Below are 18,596 nucleotides of genomic sequence, written 5' to 3'. Positions count from 1 at the left end.
AAGTCAGTCAACCAGTATTCCTTGTGCATCTACTGTGCGTCAGGTGCGTGGGGAGCACAAACACGCACGCATAGACTTCTCTGATTGCATAGTACAATTGACATAACGTGTAGGATTATAGATGTCTTGATAAGTAATTACATGTGAATTCTCCATACAAATAGAAAGTTTTATTTAAGACCATCCATCATAATGATTGCAGAGGGTCTCATTTAACTTTAAACCTTTATGACTGGATGTATAGTCATGGCCATATTATCTATAATGGCACTTAAAAGAAAGTTGACTTTTCTTCTTATAGTTAATATGAACTCTAATTGAGCCATAGGTTAACTAATCTCATAAATGATAACTCTCTCATGCATCATGGGATTAGAAATAAAAATATGTGTTCTATATTATATAAGCTTTATATAGGGTAGTTACCCTATATGATAATATACTTAATTCTAAATATCTCCATAACTTTCTGTCATATGTACAACCTACATTATTAAAGTTTTATAAAGTCACTTTATAATTTTTATTTAGTCCTAGGCTCTATTTTATTTTAATTTTTGGCCACGCAATTTGTGGGATCTTAGTTCCCCGACCAGGGATTGAACCTGGGCCACGGCAGTGAAAGCACCAAATCCTTAACCACTGGACCTCCAGGGAATTCCCTAGGCTCAATTGTAAACAAAATTTTGATTATTTACCAAGATATCTAGGGGTTAAGCACACAGGATTTCTTTATAAACCAGGACAGTATTGATTTTTTTTCATTGTTTAGAAATTATAAAGATACAGTTCATTCAAGTATTCCTTCCAATAAAGGAATTTTTTGTGGCTAGTAATTTCAGGATTTGCTGGCCTTTTTTAGTATATTTTGTGTCTCCTTGGCTTCAAAGTTTTAGAAAGCAAATAAACACTTTTGGACTTTTTGGCACACTAGTTTTCAAATAGTCAAGTGACAGGGAGGGAATCAGGCTTTGACAGCCAAACCACAGGTGGCAAATTAATTAAAGCTTCTGCACCTTTTCTATGGAGCTTATCACTGGAAGAAGTTGGCCATTACCCTTTCAAATCCAAAGGTGACAGTTAAAATTTTAAATGCTTGCTCCTGCCCAGTGGCCTATGACGTTGTTAGAGAAACACATCTTCCATGTCTACTGAAGAAGTTCGTGAGAAACTCTAGTTTTAGGAACATAACCTGGGTGACTGCCAGCTCTTTCCATAGAGTCAACCATCTAATTTAATCACATGCGGCTATTAAAATTATATTGGAAAAGGTTTAATAACAGGAAAATCAATGCATTGTTAAAAACGAACATTTTGTAACTGTAGTACATCATCCCATTTCTGTTGAAAACATTATCTATACACACAACCGGAAGAATATACATGGAATATTACCAGTGCTTATCTTTGGGAGATGATTTTTCTTCTGGTTTTTTTTTTTTTTTCAGATTTTCAATAGTGATCTTGGATTATTTTGTTGTCAGAAACATGTTATAAAAAGTATTTTTAACTTTTATTTTTCCTCTAAATTGAAAGATAACTTGTTCCCTAAGACTCTCTAACCTTGTCATTCAGGAAAGGAGAGAGAGGGGACACCCTGTTTTGGTATTTAGAAGACATGTTGTCAATTTTGATTTAGTTAATTCAACAAATACTTGAGTATCTACATTGTGCCCAGGCAATGTTGAGGATTCTGCATTAAACAAAATCCCTGGGAGAAGATGGACCATAAACATATATTTATGTCTTGTGGTGGTCAGTGCTAAGTGCTGTAATAATAAAGAATAAGGGGATTATTGAATGTTGGGGAGTAGAGATGTCATTTACCTGTCTGGTCCTACGTTCCTTTATCTGTAAAAAGGGTTAGATCAGACGGATGCTGAAATCCTTCCCCTCTAACATTCTATGACTCCTATGACTTTTGAATTATAGGCTACTTACCTAAGTTATTATTTCACCCAAATGCAGAAATGGGTCAATTTTTAACATTGAAATAAAGAGGAATTATGTATCCTGAGAATAGTACTTGATAAACAGCAAGAATTTTTTAAAAAATCAGTGGTGTTTCTGTAACTATTGTTAATAATGAAAATCACAGGTAAAGATTGTAGAGCGTTAAATGTTTACCCAGTGTCGTAAATAATATACAAGAATATATTATAAAGGAAATTTCTCTTAGGAAAATAGTACTAACTTTTCTAAGATTGGGGCTTGTATATAAATACATGAAAACCCTGGAAAACAAAAATTGGACCTTAGTTTTGTTTTCCCAAAAGGTTTATAATCGAAACTCATTTGCGTTTTCATGTACTCAGGTTATATGAAATAGTGGGGAAACACAGAACATGGAAGAAGTAGATATTCTTTGGATTTGGTTGCAGAAAGCCAAGAGATCAAATAGGCATCATTGTAGACATTTCTCTTTGGTTAATAGTAATTTTTCTGAAATGCATTGTCCTGTCTATCTCCTATAATTTATGGCATTATTTAGTAGTTGAATGAATATATTAAACTTGATAAAACCTTGTGTAAGACTTTGCAGAATATAACTACCTTTTTGTCACAGTACTGCCTCAAATTTGGGGAGTCAAAACCATTCCTTTCTCAAATAGGAATGTTTTATGTGACATTTGTCTTCTGTTGTCTTCCAGAAGCTATTCTTGTGATGCCTCATACCACCTTTCTTTGTTTCAGATATCCTCTGGCACTTGCAGGCCTGATGTTTCAGAATCCTCTGAATTGCGTCAGAAGTCACCATTATTTCAGTTTGCCGAGGTAATATATTACAATTTATACTTAATGAAATTGTAAAGTGAGCTTAAATTTGGGCTGATGAAAGTAACTTAAAGCAAAGAAGAACCCTGCGTTCTTAGCTCAAGTAATCATAAAAGGGAAAATAGTACCAAATTATGGAACTTAAGAGTCTCTTAATTAAGGAATAAATATGTTTATAGAAGCTTGTTATTAACTCATACTAAATATTATTTATTTTTTTAAAAAATTTATTTATTTATTTATTTATCTTTGGCTGTGTTGGGTCCTCATTTCTGTGCGAGGGCTTTCTCTAGTTGCGGCAAGCGGGGGCCACTCTTCATCGCGGTGCACGGGACTCTCACTATCGCGGCCTCTCTTGTTGCGGAGCACAGGCTCCAGACGCACAGGCTCAGTAGTTGTGGCTCACGGGCCCAGCTGCTCCGCGGCATGTGGGATCTTCCCAGACCAGGGCTCGAACCCGTGTCCCCTGCACCAGCAGGCAGACTCTCAACCACTGCGCCACCAGGGAAGCCCCATACTAAATATTATTGCACTTAAACCTCATCACTAATTTTTATTCATGTATAGGAAAGTTAAGAATATAATTGAACTATTTTTAGAACTTAGTCATTTATAAGATATTGATTTGTCAGGTATTAAATCAGAAGACAGAATTGACTCATGGTTATTGGCTGTGCATTCCTTTGTATTTGTTTTAAGTAAACTTCTCTTAATTGAAACTTTAGCATGCAGTTGGCAGTTTTCAAAATCTTATATCTTGTGTCAAACCTGTTTGGCTCAGTATGTCTCTGACATATTCAGAGATGATGTAGAAAAGCACATTATCCTTGATATAAAGTCTAAAGGTTAAGACTGCTTCCCAAAATATCTGCCTTTACCCTAGAACTCAATATGGAGCCATCATTGATTACTTTTTTCTAAACTTTAAACCACATGGTCTTCCCTTGATCATTCTAATTGTCTTTCACTAGACCCTCTTTCACACTGTCATCCTTCCTAATGTTTGCCCCTTGTGGTACAGTTTTGTACAAAGGAGAGCATATTTTAAGTTTCAGACTTTTTTCTCCTCTAGTGTTCTTTCCTGGTGGTTCTCAACATTTCATTGGCAGAATTACTTTTCACACTGGCATATTAGGTCATTCCTTTTATGACATTGTTTATTATATGCCTAAATGTCCTGCTGATATCACCAGAATGTTTCAATATATATTTGCTCACATAATACTCCTTATCTATCACTTTCCTTTCTGCTCTCTGTGAGATGTGCCATGAATTCCAATTGTTTTTTATATTGTTTCCTCAAGAATTTAATGTAATAGCAGATTCAGTCTGCACTTCCTTTTAAACAGTAGTTTTAGACATATTAAATAATGTTAGTCTCAACTTTGAAAGCAGAGATACTTAACCAGTGATCCCTGGTGAAAGATGTAGTGAAATCTCTCAAATTTCACATGAAATTTTGGGTGTGTTGACACATGTGCATGTTTTTGGTTACTATAGCAAACCAAAGATTCCAACGAGATCCCTGACCCTAATCTAATATTTCTTCAGGAGCTCCCTATTCATGTCAACATCTCCTTTATCCCAATATTAATTTGGAGACACATCCTTTTGTTTAAAAACTTGTGAAATGCTTTTCAAAAATCTAGATTGTTTATACCACTGGTTCTGTTTTGTTCACTGTCTAATTTAATCCTTGAAGAAATATATTGTAGGTCAGGCATTTCCTCTTACACAAACTATTTATTTTCTTTAACTTTTATAGAGGGTTGGTAGGAGTGAAAAGTCATGTCTGAAGTAAGACCTACAGTTTATAATTCCCAGGATTTCAGGAACATCCTTGTGGATTCATATCTGCAGTCTCTCACAGCTTGCGCACGGAGGTCTTTTTTTTTTTTTTTTTTTTTTAATTTTATTTATTTATTTATTTATGGCTTTGTTGGGTCTTCGTTTCTGTGCGAGGGCTTTCTCTAGTTGCGGCAAGCGGGGGCCACTCTTCATCGCGGTGCTCGCTATCGTGGCCTCTCTTGTTGCGGAGCACAGGCTCCAGACGCGCAGGCTCAGTAATTGTGGCTCACGGGCCTAGTTGCTCCGCGGCATGTGGGATCTTCCCAGACCAGGGCTCGAACCCATGTCCCCTGCATTGGCAGGCAGATTCTCAACCACTGTGCCACCAGGGAAACCCCACGGAGGTCTTTTGAAATGATAGGTTTCATGGTTTGACCAAGAAGAGTTCTACATCTTTACCCTGAAATATTTTCAAAGTACTTGGTTAGATCTTAGCCATTTATGACAATTTGTGTATGACTAGTTTGTTAAATAGGATCTGGGAGATCTTTTTTCTTCTTACTGATATTTGTTCTGAAAATGCTTATTTGTCTGATGCAAAAGATATGGTAGAATTAAAATTTTCCAGATGCCTTCAGCAATGAATAGAGTCAATAATTCCATCAGGCTCTCTTGTAATTCTTTCTTATCCCTAAAATTGACTTTGATATTATATCACCAACTGGCTCCATTGTTTTTCTAAACAACTTAATTTAATTAATATGAAAAAATGATTCCTGGGATTGAGGAGTCATGATCAAGCTGCATGTATTGCTTAGTAAGTTCCCTTTGATGGAGTCGGTGAGCACAGTTAATTGAAGAAAAAGACTTTTGTGGAACTGGAAATGGGCTGAATTTACAGTGCTCAGGCTTTCTGCTCTTGTGACTCATTTTCACCCTAGTTTGTAGTTGGATAGAAACTTTGTTCACTTTGAAACCAAAATTAATAACTGACCTTGCTCTCAAAACATCCTAAAAACTATTTCCATGTGGCCCTCAGAGCAAACTTTTAATGAGGCTATCATAATCACCAAATAGAAACAAAAGTTCTCCTAGCTGAAGCAAGGATGGTGTGACAGAATCCTCTATCCACTGTCAGACACCTGAGGGGCATAGGTGTGTGTGTATGTTGGATGGGAGGATGCATGGTGTTATAAAATAAAGAAATGCTGTTCATATTCAATAAACAATTTATTGAGTTTTGGTAGTGTATTCTATGTATTCTATGTATTCTAGAATTCTATGTATTGGCAGTGTATTCTATGGCTTATTTTCTTCTTACCATAATCCTGTAAAATGGGGATTATCATCATCATCATCAATTTACAGTTGGGAAAAATAAATCTCAAGAGAGATTAGCTGAGCTGCCCAAGGTCATGTAGCTAGTGAGTAGCAGAACTAAGATTCAGTCCCAGATACTCTGACCCACATGGTTTGCTTCTCCAACCCTGTTTCACAGCTGTCTCAAAGCAGAGAACAGCTTGAGGGGAGTGCTGTAGGGAGGAGAGAGATTTACTTGCAGCTTTCAACTTTTAATAATATGTTAGAAAATTCACTGAAATAAGGACATTTATCGCTACAGGTGTCCTCAACTGCTATTTGATACATATCTGATACCCTTTCAAGAGACATGGCAAATGAGCCAAACTCAGTCTTCTTTGTTCTTTCCACATGTGTTTTTAGAAACATGGCCTTTGTCTTCGTTTATCATTGATACTGTTTTTCTAAGAGGGATTGAGGGTGATGACTCCTGTCTTAATCTTTATCTGTGTGTACAGTGGAAATATTTGGCAGAATCTATTAGTCTGTTATGGTAAAATATACTTGTGCTTTAAAAATTATTTGTTTCCTTTCAGATATCTTCAGGTACCTCCCACCCTGATGTTCCTTCAAAACAATGTCAAGCATCAGCCTTGTTTCAGTTTGCAGAGGTATGGCCTTCTTTTTTGTTGTTATTGTTTTCTTTTTTTTTGAATTTTTGAATTTTATTTTATTTATTTTTTTATACAGCAGGTTCTTTTTAGTCATCAATTTTATCCACATCAGTGTATACATGTCAATCCCAATCTCTCAATTCATCACACCACCACCCATGCCGCCGCTTTCCCCCCTTGGTGTCCATACGTTTGTTCTCTACATTTGTGTCTCAATTTCTGCCCTGCAAACCGGTTCATCTGTACCATTTTTCTAGGTTCCACATATATGCGTTAATATACGATATTTGTTTTTCTCTTTCTAACTTACTTCACTCTGTGTGACAGTCTCTAGATCCATCCACGTCTCAACAAATGACCCAATTTTTTCCCTTTTATGGCTGAGAAATATTCCATTGTATATATGTACCACATCTTCTTTATCCATTCATCTGTCAATGGGCATTTAGGTTGCTTCCATGATATGGCTATTGTAAATAGTGCTGCAGTGAACATTGGGGTGCATGTGTCTTCTTGAATTATGGTTTTCGCTGGGTATATGCCCAGTAGTGGGATTGCTGGATCATATGGTAATTCTATATTTAGTTTTTTAAGGAACCTCCATACTGTTCTCCATAGTGGCTGTATCAATTTACATTCCCACCAACAGTGCAAGAGGGTTCCCTTTTCTCCACACCCTCTCCAGCATATGTTGTTTGTAGATTTTCTGATGATGCCCATTCTAACTGGTGTGCGGTGATACTTCACTGTAGTTTTGATTTGCATTTCGCTAATAATTAGTGATGTTGAGCAGCTTTTCATGTGCTTCTTGGTCATCTGTATGTCTTCTTTGGAGAAATGTCTATTTAGGTCTTCTGCCCATTTTTGGATTAGATGGTTGGTTTTTTAATATTGAGCTGCATGAGCTGTTTATATATTTTGAAGATTAATCCTTTGTCCGTTGATTCGTTTGCAAATATTTTCTCCCATTCTGAGGGTTGTCTTTTCGTCTTGTTTATAGTTTCCTTTGCTGTGCAAAAGCTTTGAAGTTTCATTAGGTCCCATTTGTTTATTTTTGTTTTTATTTCCATTACTCTAGGAGGTGGATCAAAAAAAGATCTTGCTGTAATTTATGTCAAAGAGTGCTTTTCCTATGTTTTCCTCTAAGAATTTTATAGTGTCCGGTCTTACATTTAGGTCTCTAATCCATTTTGAGTTTATTTTTGTGTATGGTGTTAGGAAGTGTTCTAATTTCATTCTTTTACATGTAGCTGTCCAGTTTTCCCAGCACCACTTATTGAAGAGACTGTCTTTTCTCCATTGTATATCCTTGCCTCCTTTGTCATAGATTAGTTGACCATAGGTGTGTGGGTTTATCTCTGGGCTTTCTATCCTGTTGCATTGATCTATATTTCTGTTTTTGTGCCAGTACCATATTGTCTTGATTACTGTAGCTTTGTAGTATAGTCTGAAGTCAGGGAGTCTGATTCCTCCAGCTCCTTTTTTTTCCCTCAAGACTGCTTTGGCTATCTGGGGTCTTTTGTGTCTCGATACAAATTTTGAGATTTTTTGTTCTAGTTCTGTGAAAAATGCCATTGGTAATTTGATAGGGATTGCATTGAATCTGTAGATGGCTTTGGGTAGTATAGTCATTTTCACAATATTGATTCTTCCAATCCAAAAACATGGTATATCTCTCCATCTGTTTGTGTCATCTTTGATTTTTTTCATCAGTGTCTTATAGTTTCAGTTTGCAGAGGTATGGCCTTCATTTAAAAAAAAAAAAAAAAAAAATATATATATATATATATATACACACACACACACACACACACACACACACACATGGGGTTCAGAAAACTTACTGAGCTCAGGAAGTATTGGAATGGAATTTTATAACATATAGAGAACTTTAGGCATGCTTCTTGCCATTACTAACATAATACACATGGGAGGCTACTTATTGCTTTTTGCTGCCTTTGCTCTAATCACAGATCAGCTCCAGAATTTATACCCATTTTACAAGCATTCATTAAAGAGTTCACTCAGAATACACACTTTCCAGTAATTCATTTATTTCATTTTGCCTTGTTTTTAACTTATTTTAAAAGCTTAGGAAAATTGTCAATGTGAAGGCCATAACATTCCAATTTATTAAATTTTTCCAATAGTGAATAGATTCTGTAGTTGATGAATAACTCTCACAGTGAATGCAGGGGTGAATAGGACCTGTTAGATCATCAGTGCTTAGCTTTGGGTGTGATGTAGCTTCAGCCAGTATTTTTATTAGCGTTTAACCCTGGGCTTAGGTCAGGTCAGCTCATGCAGGATCTTAGATTTCTTCGGATTGTCAGCCAGAGAGAGAGAGTACACACTAGAGAGTATTTTCTTGGTTGGTATCATGAGAAGGCAAATCTGATAATGCTTGATTTGCCACAAAAGCCCTGGCCTCAACCATGTGCTCATTTCTAATGAGCACTATATGACAAATAATAAAATATATCCCTTTTGTAAAAATAAGATGCCATCTGCTTTAGGTCTTTCTCCATTTTCCTTTTTATTAATTTCAACCAAAAATGCATAAAATAAACTAAGCAATTTTTTATAAGGTTGAGAGAAAATGACAAGCAGGACTGTTCTGTTTAATATTGATGTATTGAATCACTTTGATTCGTTTGCATAAAGAGTGCTGCATAAATGAAATGTAAAATGATATCCTTTTGGCAAGAGAAAACCCAGCATCTCACTTCAAAAATGAGAAAAAATTACTTTTAGCGCTTACATTTAAAAAAAAAAATGCTGCTTCCTCTTTGGACACTTGTGTCAACCACCATGACTTGATCCAACCCTCTGGCCTGTTTATCTGTTAGGCTTCTCTGCCACAGTATTTGCTTTACTCGTTGAGGGCTATTCTATAAAACTGGTAACAAAAATATCATATAATGGTATCATTTCATGAAGAACAATTTGCTTGATGGATCTGAATAAATTAAGATTTTATCATAATTTTTCATTATGATAAACAGGCTTTTCTTTTCATTGTCTGGGGAATAGTTTTGTTTAATATTTCCTTGCTTTCCTCTAGTCATTGACATCCTTTTACTTGATACTAATAATTTTTTCAAAGGTAAAAAGAATTTTGACGTGATGACTATAAGTTTATTTTTAATGTTGGTACCTGAGCAGTCCCATCCAACCTTTTAGAAACAGCTCCTTCAAAACAGAATTTATTTGCCATGTATTCTTTTTGATTAAATTCTACACTCTGTAGCATGAATATCAGAACGTAGTGGCTCGTCTTTGACACATCTGATATTTACATATGCACTATTTACCAAGAGTTTTCAATTTAATTAAAAATGTTTGTATGACATACCTCAGCGGATGCATTTCTAACAGGTATTGCCACTCAGAGTGTGGTTCTTGTTTAAGCGAGATCACCATCAGATTTATTAGGCGCCTCAAAGCCCTGGGCAGCTCTGAGTAACCAGTTTGATGGTGTAACAGCCACTGTCCTGTGATTCTGGAGAGTGAGATCCCGTACCTCTCTTAAATTAATTTGTTCTTACTGCTTAGTACACTCACTCCTCAAAAAGAAAGTTTTTTTCTGGGGAAGAACCTCTTCCTACTTACGAGGAGTTGTGCAGGGAGACATTTCCAGATGTTACTCCTCTCCTCAATGGCACTTGTCTTCTGAGGGTTTTTGACTGTGCATTTATAAGATTTGAGGAAGCTTTAAAAAAATTAATTTGAAAACTTGTTATGAGTTATTTCAGGCATCATTAACAGAGGAAGGCATGCATGATGGAGAAACCAAAATAAAATGTTCTGCCCTAGAATCAAATACAGTTCCCCTTCTCAACTCTGTATATTATTTTTCCCAGTTATATTTTGCATAGGTTGACAATTAAGAGCCCTAACAATTCCTAAGCAAACTAAATTATTACATACTTAGTTGTTTACTTGTAAATGTTATATGTGATTATACAAGAAAAGTACAGTACATGGTTCTCTAAGGATATTTGTGACCTCCAGTCGCTTTCCTCAGCTGACTCAAGAGAAGTTTCAGTCTCTTTCATGTTATGATCTGACCATATTGTCAGCCCAGTACTGGGCTGGTTTATTCAAAGCTAAACAATAGCTAACTAGATGAACTAATAAAATTATCTACTACAATCTGCTATGAGCATATCTATTGCAGTAGAAATAGAATAGCCTATAATTACTGATTGTATCCCTAAAACTCTTATAATTATTTCATAAAACACCCATCACCTTTGAGAAAACACAAAGACTCTTGAAATTCTTGTTCTAATTAGTCTATAGCAGAGTTTCTCAAACTTTAAAATACACCAGAGTCACCTCAAAGGCTTCTTCAAACACAGATTGCTGAACCCCACCCCCAAAGTTTCTTATTAAGTCTGCAGCGGGGCCTGAGAATTTGCACTTTCAGCAAGTTTCCTATTAGGGAACCGCAGTTTGAGACCACTGCTCTGTAATTTGCAATTTTTACCGCAGGTTATTAAATCAGCATTGGCAAGGCACTTTCTGGTATCTCTGGGACCTTACAGGGAAAGGGTTAAGTGAGGAAGGAATGGGCAGATAATAGAAATTTACCCAATGGGCCACTTTATACCCCTCATCCCTTTTCAGAGGGATTCTCAGTCCTATTATGTGCACTTAGAGAAAAGTAGGTGTTTGTATAATTTAGGAAACAATTTACTCTTTAAAAATGTTTAGCTTTGTAATATCACTTTAAGATCAGGCTTGCAAAATTCTTAGAGCCCATTCGCGTTAATTTCATTTACAAGTGTTCATAACTCTAGGAAGACATTAGCTATTGGTCATTTATCGTGTAATACAATTATCCTAGAAACGCAGTTTTTAAAAAAACAGTAAGCCCTGGGCATTTCTTTAAGTTGAAAATATTTTTTCTTTTATGTCTTGGGTCTCCGTCTCATGAGCTGAGAAGGATATCTTTCCTTCTTAACCAAATCTGATAGTCCTAAAACCCATTGAAGTAACCTGCGTGGAACCATAAAATTGAATAAAGAACATTTTGTTTGTAGGTTCCTCATAAATGTTTATGTTTAAAGGGAGAAAGATACATCTGCTTTACAAGATCTAGAAAGAAATATAGAGTGCAGAGCCTGTTTTCCTCGCATTTCAGCCTGTCTCCCATTCTGTATTGATGCTCATAATTCATCTAGATTCAACTTGGCCCTTCTGAAGAGCCATCACTCTGTTTCCAGGCTCTGATCCATTAAGTTGGTCAAAGTGAGTTTCCTATCTGCATTTTTTGTTGTTTACAGGTAGAGTGACACATCTGTCACTGTTTAGATCTCGTTTACTGAAGACTAATGACCAAATGTAATGCCAGAAGGGAGCTGTTGTCTTCCATTATTTAACGAGTCTGGAAGCCTTGCCTGGTCCACATATCCTCTTCTCTGCCGTGTGTCTGACTCTTACACCTAGATTATATCTTTGCGTTGAAAAATTGCATATTTACTTTGAAGACAGGGAGCTAATCTGGACAACTTAGACAAATAGATTTGAACATTAAAACTTTCTTTAGAAGGCTTTTACTTTGCCAATATAAATACAACCGTAATCTCACCAAGGTATTGTCACAATTGGATATAAGCAATAGGTGCACATTTAACGCATTCATTTTCATGATGAAATGCCCAGTATGTTACGGAATATTACACTCAACACAGACTCCATATACTCAAGCTGCAGCTCATCAGTGTGAAAGTCTTACATGGTTTATTGGAAGTGTTAATATTTCTTTTAAGGTAAGGAAGACCAATCATCTCATATTGTTCATTTGTTCTCTGATTCATTTATTCACTCAACAATTGTTAGTCATTTCCTCCCAGGCTGCAGTGTTTATGATACCCCTCATAATTGCAAAAGCCTTCCAGCTAATTTGCTTTTGATCTTTACCACCTCTTTCCTTGGTGTGCTCCCCTACCTCAGTCAGCTATAAAATTAACAGTTTTAACACCCAGGGTGATAATTTTTCTTGGCGCTTTTGCTGTACATCACATACTTTGAACACCCACCCTGTTTATCAGAACATTCCACAGTAGGCAGAGGAGAGACTACAGTGGAGTTAACAGATTAGCAAGCACCATCCAACTTGAGGAAAATGAAAAGCATAGCCATGAACATACTGTGCAGTATGGCCCACTACTGCCCCCTACCCAGGAGGGTAGCATAACACACACTTCCCACCACTAGCTGACCTGTCATTGAAAAACATGTATTAGCTACATTATTCTTACTTCAAAGGATGTGTATGTCTCTTAAATAGAAAAAGAAAACAAACAGGGAAATGAACAATGGTATAACAAATTGGCATTACACAAGCTATGCTTATATTAGAAGCCATCAGCGTAAATGAGATTACTGAGAGAAAATGTGTAAAGAAAAAGAGAGGGGCCCTAAGACAAAACCCTGAGGGAAAACATTTAAGTGCTCTCTATAGAAAGGAGAGCCAACAAAGAACAACAGCAAGGAGTGGCCTGAGAGGTAGGAAAACAAGGACTCTGCAGTATTGGAAATCCAGAGGAGACTCTCAAAAGAAAGGTCAGCTATGCCCAGTGCTGCAGACATTAACATATATTCAACCCCCTGCCCCCAATTAAGAAGCCAAAAGACATTTTTAGAAAGTATATCTTACCGCTAAGTTGTTCTATGAAAATTTTATTGTTAGGTGATTCTAGAAACGTTGGACTGCTAAAATATGTTGACTCTCCCCTAACATCCTTTGAAAATAAGGCTTCCAGCAACCTTGAGCATTTAAAATACTGCCCTGTACCTACAAATAGGTAAAAATCCTCCCATAAGTGATGAGGAAAATAGTTCTTACTAAACATTAGGTGATGGTTTCTTTTGCAAGGCAAGGAACCATTCTCAAGCCTCGACTCGAACAGCTGTGCATTAACTCAGCTGGCAGGTAATACATCCGAGCGGTCAGAAGTTCGACGCTGAGCCTCTGGGTGTGCCGTGCAGGCATTTGACAGGCTTCGTGGTAGTGAACACACACACACACACACACACACACACACACACACAGCGTCAGGGAACAAAAACCTACAGCAGCAAAAGCGACAGCAGAGGGAGCCAGTGGAAGAGCTAGAAAACAGTGTCGGGCTGTGTAGGGGAGCGTCACCCAGCTTGTTGTTCTCTTGAGGGTATCGTATGATTATGTGACACATTTAATATTTTATAGATTATTAAATTTAATAATTCTCCTCTGACATTACAATTTTTAATTCTGTTCTAATTTCAGTCTGTAACTAATTTTTGGAAGTGTCCTAAAAGAGTTTATTTATTAGTGTTAACAATGATAAATCCTTATTACTAATAATTGTACTGTTCATTGAGAGCATAATGTGGGCTGAGCACTGTGCCAAACTCTTCACTAACATAACATCTAATCTTCACAAAAGTAATTAATACGGGGCAGGTATTGTTTCTATTTTGAGGGTGAAGATGAGGTCTTAATTATTTGCTTAAGTCCACACAGCAAGAAGTAATGAAGGCATGTTTGTCTGACACAAAAGCCATGTCCTTTCTATTATACAACCTTGGTTCACGGGACTGGCATTGATGTTCAGTACTTCTTTCCCCCAAGTCACTAGAATCAGTGATTATATTAAATGTGTTTATTTCTCTTAGTCTAGTGATAAGGTTAGTAATTGAATTCACCTTGTCTAAAAAAGGAGAAATGGCATATATCAGAGAAAATTCAGCTAGAGGAAAATCTTCAAAAAGATTCAGCCCCTAAGTTGATCTTCTAAAGAAAAAGTAAGTGATTGGGATAAATAGGAAAGGACTCTTTTAAAAATGATAGTACCCAGGAAGAAAAATTCCTTAAAACTTTCTTAAACTAGTCCCTTCTGAGTGGCCCAGGTAGCTTATTAAATATTTGCCTCTTATTCAGCAGGTGTTCTAGGGAGAATTTTCTCTAGCAGTAAGTCCCCAGTCTCTTCTGGGGCTGACAGCTCCATAGAATTCCCTGGGGGTCTTGGGGTCACCTGTAAGGGTATAGTCACAAGGTAGGTTTGTCTCCTAAACTGAACTGAGAAATACCTCTGTCTTAAACTGAGAAAGAATTCAGAATCACAAAGAATATTAAAAGCTTAGACCATAGCTAGCTGCTCTAATGATGACAGAACTTCTCTAGGAGAAGAATACTTTGTAAAGATCTTTAAGAATGTATGCCCTTCTCAATTCTTTATGGAGTTAAGCTAGAAATTGAAAATTAAGTTTTCATATAAAAATGAGAAAGGACAGTGCTGTTCATTATTATTAGTGCCTGCCTGCTGTTGAACCAAATTTGCAGAAGAGGATGCAGTCACGATGTAATGTTGTGTGTATGTTGATGTGCTACAACTTAGGTCTTAACTGTACGGCTTATTGAGATTTGTGGTCTTGACTGTCAATCTTTGTGTACTTTAGAGCATACTCTCAGAGCCAGTGCCAGTGTTTTATGTAAAACTTTTAGCTTCACCAGCTCTTGTCATATTGCCTAGCACATTTACATTGGATTCTCAAAAAAAATTTTGTTGACTGGCTTGTTGGCTGTCTTTTCACAGTGATTCCAAATATATTTCAACAAAAAATTAACTAATTGCTTTTTGGTAAATATAAAATGACATTAAATCTCTTTTCTATGTGGCAAGTTGCTGAGTTGGTATTTATATGGAAATGGAAATACATAACTTGTTTTAAGGTTGTAGAGTTAAATTTAGGGCCTGGAATACTCAAGATAATAATACTCTTGTCATCCAACAGCCACCCAAGCCACACCTGTTTTTTTGTTACTATTTTTGAGGCTATTTACTAAAATTGGTTTCAAAATTATAATCCCAAGCATAACACATTTAAAGTTATTTGGTACTTGGGAGCAATGACGTTCTCATTAAACTAAGGAAAGTTCCTGAATGTGTCTGAATGGGGAGCGAAAATTCTGATATCACAGTTAATATTCTTTATGTGAATTGTTTTCAATATAGATTTCTTCGAACACTTCACAGTTGGGCGGTGCTGAACCTGTAAAACGCTGTGGAAAGTCTGCACTCTTTCAACTGGCAGAGGCAAGTTCTAAGAATATGTTGTGATAAGATCTGCAGTGGTCAAAGTCACAATAAAGTTAATCGTAACGGTGTTCCCTAAACTGTACCATCTCACCTGTGACCATAAAGTGTGTTGTATCTAATTTTCAACAATGAGAGGGTTAACCTTTAACTTAAGGAAGTGGACTTTTTCTACGAAAAGTCATTAAGCATTGTAAAAGGTTACCCAGGGAAATTGCAAAATCTTTTTCACAGGCAGTATTTTAAAATAAGGTCAGTTTTTGTCTCTCTCAGATTGGTTAAGTAAGTACATCCTAAACCGAGAAGAATGGCCTAGGTCATTTTCCTCTTCTCTGATTCTCTTGTGATATCTATAAATCCCTAGAAAGCACTACCGTTAACCTAGGTGGTTGATGTTTTAATTTGGAGGTTGTTTTCAGTGAAGAACTCAAAGTATGTGTTCTAAAGTCTGGTTTTGTAGCATCTATCAGTTGTACATTTGATGTGACGTGGGTGTAAAATGCTACTACTCCTTTGGCAAAGTAGAAAAGATGCTTTTGTAAAGCCTAAGGAGGACAGAGCCCTCACTTGGCGGGGGATGGTGGGGGGGAGAAGATGCCGGGAGTGGTCATTGCTGGGACGGGTGGCAACAAGGCTTCCTCCGCCAAGCTGGACCGATCTGCCCTACGGGGACTTGTGCGAGAAATGGCTTTAGCGCCAGGACACTATTGTAGCAGTTTTCTCTTTTGGTGAGACAAATTAGGAGGTACAAAATTAGTGACCCAAAATCTCCATATTAAACTTCCTTTTCTCTCTTTTTTCTGGCTTCCTTCCAATGAGTTCCTTCTGAGTTTTTTTGTGATATGGTTCTTTTATAAATTCTTTGAGTTTATTGAACTTCATGGGACAACCTGTCATTTTCTAAATTTTATGGTAGCTTGTATCATAAAAATTTAGCAGTTTTAAATATCTTTATTTTTTTTTAAGTTTTATTTTATTTTTTTGGCCACACCTCGTGGCTTGCGGGATCATAGTTCCTCAACCAGGGATCGAACCCGGGCCCCAGCAGTGAAAGTGCTGAGTCCTAACTACTGGACCGTCAGGGAATTCCCCCTAAATATCTTTAAATTAAGCTTTTAAAGTCCAGCCAGATCCAAATTAGGAATATAAAAATAAAAAGGCCTGAAACAGTAAAGTATGTAAATAGTGGGACAAACTAATCCATTTTTGTCTGACATGAAGCTGACATGCTTCTTGTATAAGAGAAATTCAGACTCAAATAGAGGGCTACGAATGACTAGAAAAATTAGGAATGCCACAGGGAATAGTTTTTAAAAGAACTCGGTAAGTCAGTGGCAGAGTACTGTTTCTGATAGAGCTAAAATGATAAAGATCTGGCAATGAGTGTGCCTTTAGAGTTGTAAACGTGTCTTAGTAAACAGGGAGAGTATGAGGTCATAAATTTGTCCAGTATCTTTAAGACTATATAGATTGTCAAGATAATTTATTTGAAAGAAGTGATAATTTTTCTTAAATAAGATGAATATGGCCCTTTCTGCGTTTCCAGGGGGATGGGGTATGTACATATATACAGACATATCCATATGGTCCTTTAAATATTAAACAACACTGATTTATAAAACACACTAGCTTTCAGTGTGAATATTTGTTTATTAAATAGTTTTGTATTAGAAATGCATGGACCTTAGAGGTGCTTTGCTGTGGGCGGGGTGCTAGAGCAATGAATCTGTCTTCTCGTTTTCTTTCTTTGGCATAACAGTCACAAAAAAATGGATTCCCCATTAAATCAGAGCTCATTAAAAAGAACACTCTTCAAATTTGTAAGGATGCATCCCAAATATAAAACAGATGCTATGGTTTAACAGATGTTTCAATGCTGGTATCATAATTTAAAGGGGTAAAATGACTGCAATAAGCCTATTCCAATTATAGCAAATCAGCTTATACTCAGACTTAGTTTCTTATAACATCCAAGTAAAAATAATATGCTTTTGATGGAACAGGGTTGGTAAAAAATAATTTACCAAGAAAATCTTCTCCCATTATTATTTGTACCACATGAATATGATGCCATAATGCTAATAGAGTGTGTTTTAGAATAACATCCTAAAGCCTTCCCAGTTTATAATTAAACATAAATATGTGCACAATGGATTAATCAGCATCTCTAAATAATCACCAGTAGAAATATGCTTCCTCAGTTATTTTTTATTCCTTGTGTATTTGATGTTCATTTTTTCTTGAACAAAGTATAATATTTAATTATTTTGGGTACCTCTTTAAATACGTATGACAGGATATTGAGGAGGATTTTTCCTGTGGCCCAGAATTGATGCCGTTGTCTGATATCCTAAGGAACAGCTTTAAATTTACACATTCTAAAGGGAAAGCAGTCAACAAGCCACCTTCAGTTTGGGCTAGATTCTTCTCTTGGGATTTATAAAGAGACAGCCTTTTCCAGCTGTCATCCCTTCTACCACTCCAAGGGTTTCCCCTCATGTCCCCACCCTAACCCCATGGGTGGGGCTATCATGGGCTTGGCAGTCATCTGGAATATTGTGGCTTTTCTCCTTGTCCTGTGGAGGAAAGCAGGCAGTGCTTCTTTCCCTTCTTCACCCCTGGCCTCTGTCAAGCAGAGTGAAGACAGCTCTGAGAGAACCCCTGTTAAAGACTAGGGGTCGTACTGCAAGAAGTGTCTTCTCATGTTTTGGCGAGAAGCAAGCAATGTTTTAGACGTTGATTTACTGCGGTGCCCTTCACCTCTCTGACCAGGCCAAAAGAGAACTGGAGGAAGTCAGCAGCAGGGAGAGACTTAGAATAGCCTGATGCACTGTCTTGGCATTGCAAAGATGCATGAGTTTTCCAGGGGCCAAGTAAATGAGTAGAAGGTAGTTCAGCTTGATCAGGCAAGAGGCCACGGAATGGTCGTGGGGAGAGGGCAGGCCTGGGACCATCACATCTCTCACTTGAG

The 18,596-nt window shown here is 36.8% G+C and overlaps 1 protein-coding gene across 14 annotated transcripts in view; it reads left to right on the top strand.

Moving 5' to 3' along the window:
• Positions 1-18,596, top strand: part of BBX (BBX high mobility group box domain containing) — a 278,769-nt gene that overhangs the window by 215,571 nt on the left and 44,602 nt on the right. For all 14 annotated transcript variants that reach the window (XM_036850548.1, XM_036850546.1, XM_036850547.1 and 11 more), the window contains 3 exons: positions 2,695-2,775; positions 6,459-6,533; positions 15,545-15,625. In XM_036850548.1, coding sequence (XP_036706443.1) covers positions 2,695-2,775; positions 6,459-6,533; positions 15,545-15,625 — 237 coding nt within the window. The remainder of the gene's footprint in view (positions 1-2,694; positions 2,776-6,458; positions 6,534-15,544; positions 15,626-18,596) is intronic.

This window comes from Balaenoptera musculus, chromosome 4 (assembly GCF_009873245.2).
Source record: "Balaenoptera musculus isolate JJ_BM4_2016_0621 chromosome 4, mBalMus1.pri.v3, whole genome shotgun sequence".
In the NCBI taxonomy this organism is placed as follows: Eukaryota; Metazoa; Chordata; class Mammalia; order Artiodactyla; family Balaenopteridae; genus Balaenoptera; species Balaenoptera musculus.
Note: the sequence above shows the minus strand (reverse complement) of the source record. Positions and strands in the feature narration are given on the sequence as shown.